The 19,765-nt window shown below is 38.8% G+C and overlaps 1 protein-coding gene across 3 annotated transcripts; it reads left to right on the plus strand.

The window, feature by feature from the left end:
- The first annotated feature begins 69 nt into the window (after positions 1-69).
- LOC131108749 (uncharacterized) lies at positions 70-18,904 on the plus strand. Of its 3 annotated transcripts, XM_078788414.1 has the most exons (19): positions 70-284; positions 2,308-2,487; positions 3,889-4,085; positions 5,090-5,184; positions 5,412-5,476; positions 6,182-6,443; positions 7,559-7,752; positions 7,975-8,100; positions 8,188-8,316; positions 9,954-10,076; positions 10,234-10,369; positions 11,649-12,769; positions 13,644-14,036; positions 14,115-14,258; positions 14,301-14,377; positions 15,210-15,273; positions 15,547-16,039; positions 16,125-16,258; positions 18,456-18,904. In XM_078788414.1, the coding sequence occupies exons 2-18, from the start codon at positions 2,326-2,328 to the stop codon at positions 16,241-16,243; spliced, it is 3,900 nt and encodes a 1,299-aa protein (XP_078644540.1). In that variant the 5' UTR covers positions 70-284; positions 2,308-2,325; the 3' UTR covers positions 16,244-16,258; positions 18,456-18,904. The 3 variants fall into 3 exon arrangements, with proteins under 3 accessions (XP_078644540.1, XP_078644538.1, XP_078644539.1); XM_078788412.1 differs by having other exon boundaries at positions 14,115-14,377; XM_078788413.1 differs by having other exon boundaries at positions 6,185-6,443; positions 14,115-14,377.
- The last annotated feature ends 861 nt before the right edge of the window (positions 18,905-19,765 follow it).

Raw genomic sequence — 19,765 nt, forward strand, 5'->3', positions numbered from 1 at the left:
CCCCTTCAACCAAAAAAAAAACCCCATCTACGTCACTAAACCACGCCCCGCCTCGTGTCACAACCCCTTTTGCCCGCTTGTCAGCTGCACGCGACGTGCGGCGTTGATGTTTGCTATGTGGAAGACGATGACAACACAACGCCACGGACGTTATTAATCGTTTCTTTACATAACTGGAACTGAACTAGTGTTTTGTTTTTGTTTGTTTTTTTTTTACCACAGTGACCAGTACATGAGACTGCCTTTCGTTTGGCGCCCTTTTGTGAACTCTTCGAAAGTGAATGGTGAGTAGCTTAACCGGCTTGCTAGCATATCACAGCTAGCGCTTTATTGTCAGTTGATTGACAGGTGAATGGTTGTGGCGCCAACATAAACGGAAATAAAGTACATGACTTCCGAACTGGACCCCGTGATCCGATGCTGACTATTTAAGCCAATGTCCAGCTGCTCAACCGAGGCTCCGCCCTTCTCTAAACAATGAAGACAAACACAAAGACACTTTATTTGTATGCTAGTTAAAGCTACCATTCATTTTATTATTATGTGAACTCATAATTGGTGGCTCAAAAGCTATTCAAATGAATTGTACTAAATAGTAAAAAGGCTGACTACTGCAAAAACACCAGCCAAAGATCCTCTACATCCGGGTTCTCCAACCACCAGAAAACAAGGAAGTTTTAAGGTGCAATGATTTTTGTTTGTTGCGAGCTCTCACTCCATCCATCAATCCATCAATCTATCAATCATCCGCTTAGCAGAGGTCGGCTCACTGGGGCAGCAGCCTAATAAGCAGGGAAGCCCAGACTTCCCCAGGTCTCCTACTAGTATTATTATTTTTTAATTATTATTTTCAACCTGCCCGGATAATATTCCGGTAACATTTCTGTGTGGATAAGGTGTTAAAGGCCCTACTGGAAGAGACTAGTGCAAGGTAGTGGCGTCATTAGGCCTATTTTAGGGGGTCTTCAGTACCCCTTAAAATGTTCTTAAGTCACCCTAAATAATTTGATATTTTTTATAGATTTTTTTTACAATTTTTTTGGACAAATTTCATATAATAGGGGCCCTAAATAATTTGATATTTATTTTCTTTGTATTTTTTCATTATTTATTATTTGTTCTACAAAAAATTTCTGATTTCATATAATAGGGACCCCCTAAAATGTTCTTAAGCCCCCCTAAATAATTTGATATTTGTTATTTAATTTTTTTTGTATTTTTTATTTATGTATTATTTTTTCTACAAAAAAATATCTGACAAATTTCATGTAATAGGGCACCCTAAATAATTTGATATTTGTTATTGAATTTTTTTATTTATTTATTATTATTTTTCTACAAACAAATCTGACAAATTTCATATAATACGGGTCCCCTAAATAATTTGATATTTGTTATTGATTTTTTTGTATTTTTTATTTATTATTTTTTTTGTACAAAAAAATCTCGGACAAATTTCATATAATAGGGTTCCCCTAAAATGTTCTTAAGCACCGCTAAATAATTTGATATTTGTTATTGATTTTTTTAATTTATTTTTTTACAAAAAAATCTCTGACAAATTTCATATAATAGCGCAAAAGCAAGCTAATAAGCAAGCCAATAAGCAGTCTAATACTAGCCTACTACTACTACTAGTAGTAGTAGTATCAGGAATCAGTCATCAGGAATCTGCTGCAAAAACCGCTTCCTCATTCGGAATCGAACTCATGGGCGGATCTTATGTCTTATTTTGCAGGCTGAGTTTGAGTAACATTGATCTAGTCAAGGTTCGGTGACGGCAAGCCTCTTTTACGGATACAGAAATATTGACAGAAGCCTCCAGGCTAAAGAGCATGTTTAAACTATGTTGACAATTATTCTCTTACAGGTTTGGTCAGGGCGTCATCTTTTATTTTTCTTTATTTCCGTTTTAGCTAATGTGTTGTCAAAATGCCAGCAAGCCCGACTTCAATGACGGCATGGAGCTTTTTAAGGGGAAAAGAAAAGGTCCTTATTGAGAGGGTTGTAAAACATGGAGTCACAGCTGCTCATCAGTGACATCCTCATGCTATCCCTGGAGACCAATCCATAGCAACGAAACACACATGAAGACGGTAGGAATTAAAGTGGGTCCCTGGACCATGAACAGACTTTATTCCAATCCGAGTCGTCCTCTTCCTGGTTGTGTGTCGCCTGTTTTCTTCAACCGGCATAGGAGCCACGGGACCTGTCTAATTCCTGAGCGATACTACTCCACACCGACCGCCGTGTATGCAGAACTGAACAGAATTAACACACCACACGGTCTTTTGTGGTTCCCGCCAGGCCTGAGCGGAGAGCGACATGAGTTGGGCCGAAGACGACTGGACCGTGGGCTTGTCGGGTCGGGTTCTGCAAAAGGTGAAGGAGCTGCAGATCCATCAGGAGCGTCTGTCCAGAGAGAACAAGCAGAAGCAGCTGCAGCTGGACAACATCCAGATTAGCTACGATAAACAAACGGCGAAGGTTCGAGCAGACGTTGTTACTCACAAGTTGGTTTTTCTTCAGTTGTTCAGTTCTTCAGTACCGATACCGATAACAAATTTCTATTTCCTGTTGATTTGTCCTAACAAAATATCACGATATCACTACTACCAGGAGAAGCAAAGTATAGAACCAAGTTAGCCCAGCAAGGTGCGCTGTATTCAGGCACACGCTCCGAGCAGACTTTGTTCAAACCTTGGTGTCACTATGCCAGTAAACTAGTTCTTCAGCAAAACAATAATAATAATAACAGTGTCGTTGTAGCTTCCTTAAAATGTAGGTCACATTATGTAAATGAAGCCTTGTTTGAAGTTTTTTTGGAGTTTTTTTCAGAAGTAGATTACTGTGTTTTTCGCTTCTTCTTTTTAGCGGTCTCTTTTTAGCTGTTTTTATATCTTTAGAACACACAGAAAAAGGGAATATACATGCATTTTCATGTCTCATAAGGATTTTGGGCTGCACGGTGGGCGAGTGGTTAGCGCGCAGACCTCACAGCTAGGAGACCAGGGGTTCAATTCCACCCTCGGTTATCTCTGTGTGGAGTTTGCGTGTTCTCCCCGAGCATGCGTGGGTTTTCTACGGGTATTCCGGTTTCCTCCCACATTCCAAAAAACATGCTAGGTTAATTAGCGATTCCGAATGTGAGTGTGAATGGTTGTTTGTGGGGTGGACCCCACCTCTCGCCCGAAGACAGCTGGGATAGGCTCCAGCACCTCCCGCGACCCTTGTGAGGAAAAGCGGTAGAAAATGAATGAATGAATCCTACTTGGTTGCACAGCAGTCGAGTGGTTAGCGAGACCCGAGTTCAATCCCACCCTCAGCCATCTCTGTGTGGAGTTTGCGTGGGTTTTCTCCGGGTACTCCGGTTTCCTCCCACATTCCAAAAACATGCTAGGTTAATTAGCGACTCCAAATTGTCCATAGGTTTTAATGTGAGTGTGAATGGTTGTTTGTCTATATGTCTATATGTGCTGGCGACCAGTCCAGGGTGGACCCCGCCTCTCACCTGAACACAGCTGGGATAGGCTCCAGCACCACCCCTCTTGAGGAAAAAGCGGTAGAAAATGAATGAATGAATGAATCCTACTTGGTTGCACAGCGGTCGAGTGGTTAGCGCGTATGTTGGACACCAGTGGAGACACGCCAGCTTGAAACAAATATTTACACTGGATCTTGAAACCTGTCGCACTAACTTCAGGGAAATTGGATCGGTTCTTCTTTCACAAGGGGCACGTATTAGAAGGATTTAGGTGGGATTTTGAGAGAGTCGGACAGACCCATGCTGTTGTCTGAAGGGGAGGCTTACCGTCCCTCACCCATGGCCTAGTTGATTCCCTTTGTTTAACCGCTCCTTTCATAATAATAGCCTTGTGTTCCTCCTAGTACGAGGAGGCGCGTGTGGAGCTCCAAGCGGCGCACAGGGAGCTTCAAAGTGTCCGCGAGGAGGTCAAGTCGGCCGTGACCAGCGGCCAGCGCCTCGGCCAGGAGCTTCAGACCAAGCAGGCCCAAGTGTGCTCGTTGGAAGGCCAGTTGGATGCCGCCCGGACCCTCGGCAACAAACTCACACAGGAAGTTAAAAGGTCAACACGGCAGTAATGTAAAAATATCATGAGGTCGCAGCGTAATATCTACACTACCGCTCCAAAGTTTGGGATCACTTGGGAATGTTTTTGTCCAGTCTGAGATATGGCTTTTTCTTGGCAGTCCGGTTCTTGGAAGTCCAGCATCCTGAAGTGGCCGCTTCACTGTTGATACTGACACCGGTGTTTGATGGCTACTATTTAGTGCAGCTGCCAGGTGACGACCTGTGAGGCGTCTTTGTCTTATTTGTGCAGCGTTTTTGTGTCCTTGTTAGACTTGGTTTAGACTAGATTTGCGCACTGTTGATACTGACACCGGTGTTTGATGGCTACTATTTAGTGCAGCTGCCAGGTGACGACCAGTGAGGCGTCTTTGTCTTAAACTACACACTCTCAGATATTTGTGCAGCGTTTTTGTGTCCTTGTTAGACTTGGTTTAGACTAGATTTGCGCACTGTTGATACTGACACCGGTGTTTGATGGCTACTATTTAGCGCAGCTGCCAGGTGACGACCTGTGAGCCGTCTTTGTCTTAAACTACACACTCTCAGATATTTGTGCGGAGTTTTCGTGTCCTTGTTAGACTTGGTTTAGACTAGATTTGCGCACTGTTGATACTGACACCGGTGTTTGATGGCTACTATTTAGCGCAGCTGCCAGGTGACGACCTGTGAGGCGTCTTTGTCTTAAACTACACACTCTCAGATATTTGTGCAGCGTTTTTGTGTCCTTGTTAGACTTGGTTTAGACTAGATTTGCGCACTGTTGATACTGATACGAGTGTTTGACGGCTACTATTTAGCGCAGCTGCCAGGTGACGACCCGTGAGGCGTCTTTGTCTTAAACTACACACTCTCAGATATTTGTGCAGCGTTTTTCTGTCCTTGTTAGACCCAGTTTGTGCTGGGAAATGGAAAAAATTGTTTGTTTTTCTTTGGAAAACAAAGACATTCCCAAGTGATCCCAAACTTTTTTGAGCAGATCTGTTTGATCTGTTTTTGCAGGCTTGAAGCAGAACTCGAGAAGTTGCACAGGTCAGCGGACACCACTCCATTCTCGACACCCTGCTGGAGCGCCACCTCGCCCTGGGATCACCACGGTAACCGCTTGACTCCTCGTATTATCCACTCTTGTAACGCAATTGTAGCGCCACAATTCGGAGGTTACGCGTTTATTCCCACAGCGACTATTCTCCCCCCCCCCCCCCCCACACACACACCAGTGAGACATTTCCCTCTTCTGTGCTGAGAACACTTTAGCGCTAGCAGTGCTGTTCTGCTTTGGTGACTCGATAAAGACTCCAAATGTTGTGTTTTTGTCCTTTAGGGAGCCGAAATGAGGATAGGACAAGCCCGAGAGAGGAAGCTGAGAGCCGGTCCCTCCGCATCCGAGTGAGTACATCCCTCATTTGTCGCGGTTAATTGGTTCAAGACCCGCCCACAGTAAGTGAATTTATGCGAAGTAGCGTTCAATATTAATAAAAGGAGTATTTTTGTAGTCAGAACATAGAAAATCTAGTTATGTTTTTTCTAAATACTAGTAGATACTACCTCCAGACATGAAATAACACCCTTATGGTTTTACTTTTACACTTATTATTATTTTATTATTTTATGTTTACATGACAGTACGCAGGCTTTGGGATCACCGCGGGGGGCGCCGCTAAAATAACAAGCTTTCAAACTAACCAGTTAGCCTCTCCAATGGTCTGATTTGAAACTTATAGTGCCTAAAAAGTAGTGGCAAAGAAGGACAAAGAAGCCAAAAATGTACCACTTCCACACGCAATAAGAGGAGAAGTTTTTCCATTCATCCATTCTCCATGCAGTGTGAAAGCTAATGTAATCTAACGTTACGTCTCATAACACTAATAATGCCTAGTGTCCATAATACTGCATAAAATTTGTCTTTAAATATTTATGATATAATAATAATAATAATAATAATAATAATAATAATAATAATAATAATAATAATAATAGGCACTAATCAACCATGAAACTAATTTGTTAATTGATTCTTTTTTTTAAGACGACTACATATTCTTTTTCAAACAAAACAAAAGCCATGGTTTTGTTTTTCCGTGTCCCTTTCAGCAGCGGCTCCCGTTCTCAGAGACTCCCTCCACACCGTTGCCGCGGCAACTCAAGACCACTCCCCGCAGCCACCCGTCCGACCAATCGGACTCTTTTGCCGCTCCTTTGGCTGTGTTTCCGTGGGAGCGCGACGACCCGGGGCCCGGAGCCAAGAGACCATCTCCATCTTCTCCCCAGACGCCATGTGCCGACATCATCCATCACGGCCAATCACGGCAGGAGGCTTCCGAGGGCGAGCAAGAGATCAGAGCGCAAACGGAAAGTGAGTCAAATGGTTTCTCCATTTGTTTTTGTTGCGCTCCTTTTAAGGTCGGGAAACATAAACACCGTCTGCACTTTAGCCAAGAAAAAATTATAAATATTATTAATTAATTATATTAATTAATTAATATTATAATTGTATTTATTTATTATTATTTAATATTAATTATCAATAATAATAATTATTATTATTAATGATAATAATAATTATTATTATTACAGTCATCATTAACATTATTTTAGCGATATATTAGATTTTATGGTTGATTATGGGGTATTATTGGTCCAAAAATATTGAAAGACAAAGATATATGTAGTATTCCGACCACTAGGCGTCAGTAATGTACCGTTATTGAGACATGGCATGTCAGACATGATAGATATAATAATAATATTATTATATTATAATTATAATTATATTAATTTATAATTATATCAATTACTTGTTATTTAATATTAATTAATATTATTATTAATGATAATGATAATAATAATTATTATTATTATTATTACTACAGCACTCCAGATATGAAATAAGACATCTTTAAACTTGTATTTTATACAGTCGTCCCTAACATTATTTTAGCAATATATTAGATTTTATGGTTGATTATGGGGTATTATTGGTCCAAAAATATTGAAAGACAAAGATATATGCAATATTCCGACCACTAGGCGTCAGTAATGTACCGTTATTGAGACATGGCATGTCAGACATGATAGATATAATAATAATAACAACAATTATTATGATTAATTAATGATATTAATTAATTCATATTATTATATTATAATTATATTAGTTTATAATTATATTATTTCATATTGTTATTATTATATTATTAATAATAATTATTATTATTATTACTACAACTAGAGCACTCCAAATATGAAATAAGTAGTAGTAATAAGTATTTTTCCAATCACAAGGCATCAGTAATGTACCGTTATTGAGTGAATAGAAGTACTCTTCTCATTCAGTGTGGAAGTGGTACGTTTTTGGCTTCTTTGTCCTTCCACACCCATTCTTGTGTAACACAGTAAATAGGTCATCGCTTACCGAAATACAAAATAAGATTTGTAGTTATTTCTGACATGTTTTTTTCCATCCCCCAGCGGCTTTGTCCCGAATGCAGCATCGCATATCATCTTTGGAGGAAGAGCTGAGTGGAAAAAGCGAGTTCCTGAAGTCTCTCCAGTGTGAGACGGAACAGAGCAAGAAGAAGATGGCCTCCAGCGAGCTCGGCCTGCAGAGGGCGCACAACGAGCTCAGCGCAGCTCGCACGCGGATAAGCCAGGAGAGCGAACGGGTAATGTATGATATACTACTATTAGGAGTACTACTACTCATTCGGGGTGCCCTTTTATATGCCTTGTTAAAAGAGAAAACGTCTGGAAGGAAAGCTTCCCGGTCTTTTTGTTGTTATTTGCATATGCTAATTTCAATCGTCCAACCACAATAAAGGAAGAACAGTGAGGGCACCTCGGTGATCGTAAGGTCATTTTTATCGGACGTGCGTCGTCCCTTGCAGGCCTCGGGCGCTGAGCTGAGGCTGAAGCAGATTCAAGAGGAGCTCAAGTGTCAGAGGCAGAACGCCGAGAGCGGTCGACTGCAGCACCAACAGCGCACGAAGGAGCTGGAGAAGCAACACCAGAGGGTGAGGACCGACTGAAGACGTAAATCATCTCATTGACGATACGTATCGTGTTGTTGGCTTATGTTCGGCGTGTTTGTTCGGGGGCAGGACCTGCTGGAGCTGCAGAAGGAGAAGCAAGGCATGGAGAAGCAGCATCAACAGGAGGCCCATAAACTCAACCAGGAGCTCCAGCAGGCCAGGGCGCTTCACAATGGCCTGCAGGCCCAGGTTGACAAGGTGAACACACAAACACACACACAAGGGACCCACGCATGCACGGGGAGAACATGCAAACTCCACATAGAGATGGCCGAGGGTGGAATTGAACCCGGGTTCATTAATGACATGTTATGCAAATTTTCTTTGTCAGTAGAAAATGAATGAAAAATGCAGTTTATTTCATTTTTAGATTTGACAATACAAAAATAAGAAATTATCTGTCAAAGTTGAAAGAACAGATACATGCAGCAAAAAATAATTAAAAATGTATGCAGTTTACAATAGTTTTTATTCAGTCAAAAAGTACATTTACATAGAAATATTTTTAAAATAAGATTGCATTTGAGTAAAAAAAAATATTTTTTACCTTATATAACATAAATATTTTTTTACAATATATATACAAACATTTTTAAATATCAATAATTTCTAAATGAATTATATTCAAGTAAAAATCTGATTAATAATATTAACATATGTTAATTAATATTAACATATACATTTTTAAAAAAATAAGTGGCTTTCTTTCTTTGTCAGTAGAAAATGAAATTTATTTATGCAATTAATTTATGCAATTATTTTTAAATAGTTTTTTACAAATAGTTTTTATAAAGTCAAAGTTTATGTAGAAATATTTTAAAAATAAGATTACATGTCTTTTTGAGTTCAAAAAATATTTTTTACCTTATATAACATAAATAGTTTTTTTTACAATATATATATATTTAGATATTTTTAAAATGATATTTTTAAATATCAATAATAATTTCTAAATGAATTATATTCAAGTAAAAATCTGATTAATAAACAGATTAATAATATTAGCATATATTAATTAATATTAACATATATATAATAAAATAAATAAATAATATACGTATATAAATAATAAAGTATAATATATATATTATAATATAATAATAAAATAAATAAAATATATTTAAAAATAAGTGTTCTTTCTTTCTTTGTCTATCCCTACTTCCTCTATGCGTCCCTGTATTGGGAAAAAGATGATCGTCTTCTTATCTTGCTCCCTCCTCCTCCTCCTCCTCCTCCTCCTCCTCCTCCTCTCCCTTTCACCCCTTCTCACTTATTGTGCCAAAGGTCAATAAACTTATCTCGTTTCTTCATCCATGCTTGCGTTTTTTACTTCACCTTTCTCTCTCTCTCGCTCTCTGTTTTCCTTCCACCTCCTCTGAACTCTGCTTCATCCTTTTCCTTTTCTCCTTTTCCTTTACTCCCCCCCCCAGCGGAAAGGTTGAGCAGCAAAGGTAACGACGGTGATGCTGAATGTATTCTGTACGAAAGTGTGCCGCCAATCCATAACCTCATTATCGTTCTGTGCAAGACGGGTTGTGAAGGCATGTCGCTACGTTGGCATGGCAACAAGACGTCATGTTGTGATTTTGGTTGACTTTTTTTTTTTTTGGTTCTTTTTTTACTCACACACGTCGAGGAATGCTGAGTGATGTCGCCATGACAGCCTGGGAGCAGAAGAACTAACTAATGTGATGGCCAAGGAGGATTTGTTGTATTGATCTCTGATTGGCCCGCCTCCTCAGTGTTTTGGCTACATTACCATTTCCTTCCTGTCGTTATTTTCAACTCATATACTTTCTTTTATTGATTGTTTGTTTGTTTGTTTGCCGTGTCAGCTGTCTCTGCAGAAGCAAGCACTGGATAAAGAGTCGGCGTCTTTGAAGGAGCAAGTCAAGTTCAGCGAGAGACAGCTGCAGGAGAGTCAGAAGAAAGAGATGCAAATCCAAGCCAAACTCCAGGTACGACAATAACGCACCGGCATCAATTATGCATTCAACCGGACACAGGACTTTGTAAATATTTCAACAATATCTTAATGTACCATATGTCTGCCTGTCTAAAGTGCATTTGAAATAAATAATAATCGATCGCTTTCTTTGCATTGGAACCTATTAGGAGGCCATGCGTGATGCGGAGGGCGCGGCGCTAAGTCTGGAGCAGAGCAAGAAGAGAGAGCAGGCCTTGGAGGAAGAGTCGAGCAGGCTGGAAGAGCAGCGGGCCGATGCTCTTCGCCTTCTCAAAGACCTGCAAGGTGCGCTTGAGTGCTTTTTACTGCACTTGGAAGATTTAAAAAAAAAAAAAAGGTCTTTACTGCCCCCTGCTGGTGTCTAATATATCACACTCGAAGTATATTCAAACGATATTTCAGGTGCCAAGCACAAAATTGAGTACACAACTTTTGTATAATTCATTCCATATTTGGATTTGACAATAAAAAAAATACATTTTCTGTCAAAGTTGAAAGAACAGATACATGCAGCAAAAAATATTTTTTGATTTAAAAAATGTATGCTATTTACAAATAGTTTTTATAAAGTCAAAAAGTACATTTATGTAGAAATATTTAAAAAATAAACATATTTTTTGAGTTAAAAAAAATATTTTTTTACCTTATATAATAGAAATAAATATTTTACAAAATATATATATATACAAACATATTTTTAAATATCAATAATAATAATAATATTAATAATATTTTGAAAATAAGATTACATATCTTTTTGAGTTTAAAAAAATATTGTTTTTACCTTATATAATAGAAATAAATATTTTACAAAATATATATACAAACATATTTTTAAATATCAATAATAATAATATTAATAATATTTTGAAAATAAGATTACATATCTTCTTGAGTTTAAAAAATATTGTTTTTACCTTATATAATAGAAATAAATATTTTACAATATATATATATACAAACATATTTTTAAAGATTAATAATAATATTGATAATATTTTGAAAATAAGATTACATACTTTTTGAGTTAAAAAATATTTTTTACCTTATATAATAGAAATAAATATTTAACAAAAAATATATATATATACACAAACATATTTTAAATTTCAATAATAATTTTTAAATAAGATTACTTATCTTTTTGAGTTTAAAAAATCGTTTTTTAATTTCTAAATGCATTATATTCAAGTAAAAATCTGATTACTAATTACTAGATTACTAATATTAATAATATTAACATATATTAATTAATATTAACATAATTTTAACAATATTAACATATAAAAATTCCTATTAAGTTCTATTCCTATTAAGTTCTTAAGTATTATTGCCATTATTATGAATTTGTGAGGAAAGCCACTGCATAGCAATACAATTAATTTTTCACAAGTGCTTAACCTAACATATAGTAGTAAATTATATATAAATGGCCAATATTATTAGTGTTTAGAACCAATCGACCGTATCAAAGGAGGGATTATAGTATTCCAATATGAATATATTCCATGTAAAAAGCAATGCAAATAGATTCATGTTCTATAATCTGTATGTTCAACTTCAGAGCAAAAAGCGACCCCTCCTCCTGCCGATACACCGACTGTCCACGTGTCTCCTGTTGGACAGAACTTCTCCTCTCAACCTTTCTCTCCTCCTACTCCATCTCCAACATACACCAAGAGGCCCGTCACCCCCAGAGGAGAGCAAAGAGGGGGCAAACAAGAGGAAGAGAGTCCAGAGATTGTTGCCTCTTACCCCCACGACCGAGAGCCGGGAGAAGGCATCGACTCCGAGCACATCCTAACAGACTCCGAGTGTCCCCACAGAGAAAGAAACCACAAGGAGAAGGATTCTAACGACGGATTCATTCTTGATTCTCTCACGTCTGAACACTCCGTAGCCGCCGATGACCTCCAGAGGGAGAACGCCGTGTTGCGTTCCGAGCTGCGTGATGCGCGCCAGGAGCTCCAGAAACGACTGGAGGACCTGGAAGCCCAGCGACGAGCCGAAGCGGAGGCCAGGACCCGTCTGAAACATCTGAGCCGCAAACACAGCGGCCAGGGCATGACGGACAGAGACGAGCAGGACAAGCCGTGGAAGACTCAGTTGGAGAAGGAGAAAGCTGAGAGCGAGCGCTTGAGGAAGGCCCTCGCCGCTTTGGAGACGGACGTGGAGAGACGCAAGGACGGGCGTGCTCAGGAGGACCGGGAGACGGAAATGATGCAGTTGAACCTCCAGCTGAAGGAGCAGCTCGGCCAGGTGAAGGTCCAGTTGGCTTTAGAGCGAGAAGGTCGGGAGCAGGAGAAAGCGGAGCTGACTCGAATCACCGCGACGGAGAGAGAGTTGAACGTGAAATTGGAAGAACTTGCCGGCGAGCTTGCTGAACTGCAGCGCAGCAGACACAAAGAGGAGAAACTCTCCGCCGGCGTGACGCTCCACCAGCTCGACTCCAACTTCAACAAACTCCCGTCGCCGGAGCAACACGTCCTCTTCTGCCAGGCCGCAAACCAGGCGACGGCGGATCTCATCCAAGAGGAGCAAACGACAACCCGCTCCGACCTCCGGAAGGATGAGTCGGGCGTCTCGGACCTCAAGCAGGAGATTGAACGACTCAGGAAGGAAAATGCGCAGGAGACGGAGCGTGCTGAGCAGTCCCAAGTGAAACTGACCGCCCTTCAAAACCAGGTACGCAAACTCGAAATGAACGTAAGCTCTACCAAATAATGGTAATGGTAACGGTTTGATTCCATTTGAACATGCATCAGATTCCAATTGAATGCATCCCATAATCAGTTCCCAGTTCCACATGTCCAAAAGGAGTAGGAAGAAGCAAAGCTTATTAAATCCTACCCCTCCATCTAGTACTTTTACAATCACTGTTACATTTGTTCACTTCCTGCTTTCCTAATATCATTTACGTTTTTTTTATTAATTTTCTTAATTTTAATTTTTACAATCAGTAACTATTACATTTGTTCACTTCCTGCTTTCCTAACATAATTTAAGTTTTTTAATTAATTAAAATTTTTACAATCAGTAACTGTTACATTTGTTCACTTCCTGCTTTCCTTATACAATTTAAGTTTTTTAATTTTTACAATCAGTAACTGTTACATTTGTTCACATCCTGCTTTCCTAATATAATTTCAGTTTTTTAATTAGTTTTAATTTTTACAATCAGTAACTGTTACATTTGTTCACATCCTGCTTTCCTAATATTATTTCAGTTTTGTAATTCATTTTAATTTTTACAATCAGTAACTGTTACATTTGTTCACTTCCTGCTTTCCTAATATAATTTAAGTTTTTTAATTAATTAAAATTTTTACAATCAGTAACTGTTACATTTGTTCACTTCCTGCTTTCCTAACATAATTTAAGTTTTTTAATTCATTTAAATTTTTACAATCAGTAACTGTTACATTTGTTCACTTCCTGCTTTCCTAATATAATTTAATTTTTCAAAATCTTAATTTTATTAATTTTAATTTTTATTAATTTTTTTTTTGTGTGTGTTTTGGAATGACAATAAGCTGTACTCGTCACTTTCTTCTGCCAGCTGACCGGTCAAACCCAGCAGCTCACTCTCGGCTTCGAGAAGCAGAGCCAGTACATCTCCGCGCTTCTCGCCGAGCTTCGGGAGAAGGACCACGCCCTCCTCAGCCAGGCCGAGGAACTGCAGCGCTGCGCACGAGCGCTGGATTCGCTTAAGGCTGAGGAAGGAAACGTCGGCGAGATTGTTGATGAAGACCAAATAGACGATGCGCTTGACTCCGTGGATTCTCTAGTCAGCGTCATGGCTGACTATCTCGCCGACTCCGATCAACAAGCGGAACACCTCGTATGCTCCGGTAACACTGAAGGTATCCAAGCCTCTGAAGCTGTGTGCGGTCAAGATGGAGGACAAGCACCGGCCGCATCTCCACGCCTCATCTGCCACCTGCAGCAGAAGGTATCCATACCTGGAGCGATGGACTGTATTTTCATTTTGTTCCAAGGTTCATCCATCGTCCATCTTTTTTTCGTCCAGGTGAAGGCGCAGCAGAAGGAACTCAAGCGACTCTCTCAGGTGGCCAAGCAGCAAGCCGAGGAGTTGGCCATCTGGAGATTAGCTTCTCAGCCCGACTCCGCTTCCGAGAAGGATCAGATCCTTCCCAACCCAGGAGACCGCTCCGACGTGCACCCCGATCACATGACCCGCATGGATAGCGGCCCGGCACTGGTCATCAGAGAAGACGAGGTGCTCCTCTCCTGTATCTCCAAGAGACTCCAAGGCCGCATGCTCTCCGCCAGGTACACTCACACTGGAGGAGGAGGAGGGTTCACTCTGTGCATTGCTTTTAGCACCTTGGTGCTTCTGTTAGTCATACAATCTCTTTGTCTTGGTGGGAGGAGGCGGGGCCGCTAGCATTAACACATAGTGCATATGAGTGTAACATATTAGTAGATTGCAATACATATATTGCATATATACATTATATTAGGCAAAAATAAATGCAATTTGCTTAAATATGCACGTTTTTTTTTTTTTTACTGCTGCAGGCCACAAATGGCCCCCAGCCCACACTTTGGGCACCTTTGCCTCATACAGGATTTGTATTTTTATGCAAAGAATTAGGCAAAAAATAAATGCAATTTGCTTAAATATGCATGTTTTTTTACTGCTGCAGGCCACAAATGGCCCCCAGGCCACACTTTGGGCACCTTTGGCTCATACGGGATTTTTATTTTATTTCATGATGTATTTTTATGCAAAGAATTAGGCAAAAAATAAATGCAATTTGCTTAAATATGCATGTTTTTTTACTGCTGCAGGCCACAAATGGCCCCCAGGCCACACTTTGGGCACAATGTTATGCTATATATATATATTTAATCATAAAATAATATTTGGAATATATGAATGACATTATTTAATCATATTAATTACAACAGAGATCAAATTTACATGTTAACTTTAATTATTGTTGAATTTGTCAAAGTAGTTTTCGGTTAAGAATTAGAAATGATGTCAATATACATATATTATATTTATTTTTCAATGTACTTTTCTTAAAAGTCAGTGTGTGAATTTCATGTCCTCAATTTGAAATAACTTTATAATAATTTTTGTTGATACCTCAAGCGTGCAACCGAACAACCCGGCAGAGCTGAGCCCCCTCCATGCGCCCACTGCAGCCATCAACAAGGTAAAGGTCTATTATTTATTATTATTAATTATTATTATTAATTATTATTATTAATTATTATTATTAATTATTATTATTATTATTATTCATTATTATTTATTATTATTTATTATTATTTATTATTATTTATTATTATTTATTATTATTTATTATTATTTATTTATTATTATTTATTATTATTTATTATTATTTATTATTATTTATTATTATAACTTTAATTATTTTATTATTAGTCTTTGGTTAAAAATGAGAAATAATTTTCTTGTGATTTAGGGTTCAGGCGAGGAACCCAAGCCGTCGGGTCCACGTTTAGCCCAACACACAACGGAGCGACAGTCCGAACTTCTCCGCACGGCAGCTGTGCAAGGGGGTCATCGACACGTCGCCACGGATTCCTCCCAACGTCCCGATGCCGCGTGGAGCAGCTGGGGATCCACCAGCGACCCCTCGGCGACAAGCGTCGGCACTCAAACCGAGGGGGGTCACGCTGCAGCAGCAGCAGCACCTGAGCGCCGCTGTGCGCACACACAGACGGAGGATGAGGAGGAGGATGAAGAGTTAGACAACGCTCCTCCGACCGCGCCCAGAGTTGAGACATCGGAGGTGAGAGAGGCAAGAGACAAAATGCTCTTTTCCACTTCCTTCCCCATCCCGGCGGACCCCGTGCGTCTGGCAGAGAGAATACGACGAAACAGGACGCAGCTGTCTGCCGCTTTTGACGATACCGAATATGAACCGTACGGCCTCCCGGAAGTTGTTATGAAAGGTACTTTTGTTTTGTTTTGGAAGAAAAAAAAAAAAGAATCCGTTTTTAGACCGTCCTTTATTTATTGCTAGTTTCCGTCCTGCAGGCTTTGCAGACATCCCCACCGGGCCCTCGTGCCCCTACATTGTGAGGAGGGGCTTGTTGGGGACGGTCGTCGTCCCTGTCACTCAGAAGGAGGCGAGCCGAGAGGACGAGACGGACTGATAGGCGAGCACGCAGGTATGAACCACATGTTGAACCACAGGCCTAGTCTGAGATATGGCTTTTTCTAAAAATGTACCATATTTAATCACATTTTATCCATAGTTAACTCGTAATTAATCACAATATCAGGTCCAACGACGCTTTGGCCAGTCTGAGATATGGCTTTTTCTAAAATTTACCATATTTAATCACATTTTATCCATAGTTAACTCATAATTAATCACAATTAATATCAGGTCCAAAGACGCTTTGGCCAGTCTGAGATATGGCTTTTTCTAAAAATTTACCATATTTAATCACATTTTATCCATAGTTAACTCGTAATTAATCACAATTAATGTCATGTCCAAAAACGTTTTGGCCAGTCTGCGATATGGCTTTTTCTAAAAATTTACCATATTTAATCACATTTTATCCATAGTTAACTCGTAATTAATCACAATTAATGTCATGTCCAAAAACGTTTTGGCCAGTCTGAGATATGGCTTTTTCTAAAATTTAACATATTTAATCACATTTTATCCATAGTTAACTCATAATTAATCACAATTAATATCATGTCCAAAGATGTTTTGGCCAGTCTGAGATATGGCTTTTTCTAAAATTTACCACATTTAATCACATTTTATCCATAGTTAACTCGTAATTAATCACAATTAATATCAGGTCCAAAGACGTTTTGGCCAGTCTGAGATATGTCTTTTTCTAAAAATTTACCACATTTAATCAAATTTTATCCATAGTTAACTTGTAATTAATCACAATTAATATCAGGTCCAAAGACGTTTTGGCCAGTCTGAGATATGGCTTTATCTAAAAATTTACCATATTTAATCACATTTTATCCATAGTTAACTCGTAATTAATCACAATATCAGGTCCAAAGACGCTTTGGCCAGCCTGAGATATGGCTTTTTCTAAAAATGTACCATATTTAATCACATTTTATCCATAGTTAACTCGTAATTAATCACAATTAATATCAGGTCCAAAGACGTTTTGGCCAGTCTGAGATATGGCTTTTTTCTAAAATTTACCATATTTAATCACAATTAATCACATTTTTTTAAATCCATAGTTAACTTGTACACACTTGAACACACCACACACCAACAAACATAGTACATTTAAAAAATACTACGTCTGGGAGATGAAAGACGGCATTTTACTTGAACTATCAGCAACCAAATAAAAACTGATCCCAGACTTATTTTCGGAAAGGCTGCCATAAATTAGTGCTGTGAGATGCCAGAGCCGAGCCAAAACGTCAGAAAAACTAAATCATCGTTGTCATCCATCACGGGCAGGCTGACTCTTCATTTATAATATTCGGATTGTTGAGTTTTATGAGCCAGAAATTGGGAAAAAAAATAGACACAATGGTCCCTTGTGATATTAAAGAGACATTTTTTTTTAAAAAGTCTAATAACCAAAAACAAACAAAACTAACAGTTGTAACGTCATAATGAGGGAGAACATCATTTTAGCAGCATAAAGCTAATCTTTAGAGTCCTGCAAAGCACTGAATTTTGTAATGACAAATAGATGGAAAATATGAGCTCATATTAGAAAATATACAACATAAGGTGGCAAGAAATATTGAAGGTCAAACAGACCGAAACGTTACCTGAATAAACTGATGAATGAGAGCGAAACAGTGTGCGGGATTTAATAACGGGATTTTATTTAATAAATAAATTTAATTTAAAAATTTTTTATTAATTAAAAAATAAAATACAATTTTATATTAGGAAAGCAGAAAGTGAACAAAAAAATTAAAAAAATATATACAAAAATAAATTAAATAATAATATAAATTTTAAAAATTTAATTAAAATTAAAAAATAACTTAAGTTATAACTAATAATAACTAATAACTAATTAGAAAGGCAGGAAGTGAACAAATGTAACAGTTACTGATTGTAAAAGTACCAGATGGAGGGGTAGGATTTAATAAGCTTTGCTTCTTCCTACTCCTTTTGGACATGTGTAACTGGGAACTGATTATGGGATGCATTCAATTGGAATCTGATGCATGTTCAAATCCGGCTACCATTACAAATCAAATTATTCAACAAATTAAGGTCAAAGTCAACTGTAAAAAAACAAAAACACTGTAAAAAAAAAACGCAGAAAAATCTATCCACGTTTATCCATATCCAATATTTTTTCCATGCCAACAAATAGCGACCATGACTTCCTTGGTTTCCAGATGCCTTCCATGGACGACATGGGCTTTAAAGGGACACACACCTCCTCCACCTTGCACCTGGGATGTCTTCATCATCACTACGTAGCGTCACAGACACCACTTATAAATATATTTATATATATTTAGCAACATTTAGTGATATGTACATCGCTAAATATGTACGACACCTCCCTTTTTCCACAGACGCTATTTATCCTTTATTAACTTTATATGAACTCATGGCTGACTGAGTGAGTGGATCGGTGCCTAGATTTTTTTTTTTTTTTTTTTTTTTTTTTTAAAGATGGCGATAGCGCCGTAAAGGCCAAAGCAAGCCTGTTGTTGTAAAATGTGACATTTGTGTTTATTTCTGCGTATCTTATTTATAGACATTTGATTGTGTTTTAGTGAAGGGCAGGTGTTTACATAAACGCACCGTATATGAAAGCATGGAGTGTATGAGAGTGTGGGTATGTTTTTAAACACATCTACATCTGGATGTTAATGTGTGTGTGTGTGTGTGTGTGAGAGTGGGTGGGTGGGTGTGGGGGAGTATCAGAGGGGCCGGTTTGTGTGACTAACCTGCGTTGCTTTCCGCTCCATTTATGGCGATACGCTCTCCCGAACGCTGCTTTGCTTTCCTGTCGTGTAATGATGGCGTACTTGTCGGTTCGACCTGCTCGTCCTGAAAGTGAACACACTGTTTTATTAGCTGGCTACACACACACACACACACACACACACACAAGCTGCTTAATATCATCAGATATGGCTAGCTTGTGTTCACGATGGATGGGTTTGTCGAACACGTCAAAGGAAAAGTGCACTTTTCGAGGAAGATTATTTTTTTTCCCCGTCATCCACAATCCTTACGTGAAATACGACCGCGCATCTTTCACTTTTCTGCAAAAATAGTTCGAAAAGCGGTAGCTAAAAGTACATGTAACAGGACACGCTTACTTTGAAACAAAAACTCCGCGCAAAAACGTACATCACCGACCTATATATAAACCAAGCTAACCATTTATCTGTCGTAGTGACGCAGCACCTCACATCCCAATCGAGACGCATCGGAACGGGCTCAATCCCAAACAATCTGTACCGATCAGGAAACGAAAACAACATGTAAAATATTAGCCCACATTCTATGTTTTGTTGGGATATCATGTGCTATGTGGGCTGCACGGTGGTCGAGTGGGTAGCGCGTAGACCTCACAGCTAGGAGACCCGAGTTCAATCCCACATTCGGACATCTCTGTGTGTTCAAATGAAATGAAACCATTACCATTACCAAAACGATATGCGTTCAAAAGAGTAATGCATTTGAATTA

The sequence above is a fragment of the Doryrhamphus excisus genome, linkage group LG23 (genome assembly GCF_037039965.1).
Source record: "Doryrhamphus excisus strain RoL-2023G ecotype Guam linkage group LG23, RoL_Dexc_Guam_v1.1, whole genome shotgun sequence".
NCBI classification, from domain to species: Eukaryota; Metazoa; Chordata; class Actinopteri; order Syngnathiformes; family Syngnathidae; genus Doryrhamphus; species Doryrhamphus excisus.

Excerpts from the sequence above, each read along its gene's own strand:
- LOC131108749 (XM_078788412.1), top strand. The coding sequence starts at position 2,326 with ATGAGTTGGGCCGAAGACGACTGGACCGTGGGCTTGTCGGGTCGGGTT. Across the intron at positions 8,317-9,953 it reads TGCAGGCCCAGGTTGACAAG|CTGTCTCTGCAGAAGCAAGC; the intron begins GTGAACACACAA and ends TTGCCGTGTCAG. Across the intron at positions 16,040-16,124 it reads CCCGGAAGTTGTTATGAAAG|GCTTTGCAGACATCCCCACC; the intron begins GTACTTTTGTTT and ends TCCGTCCTGCAG.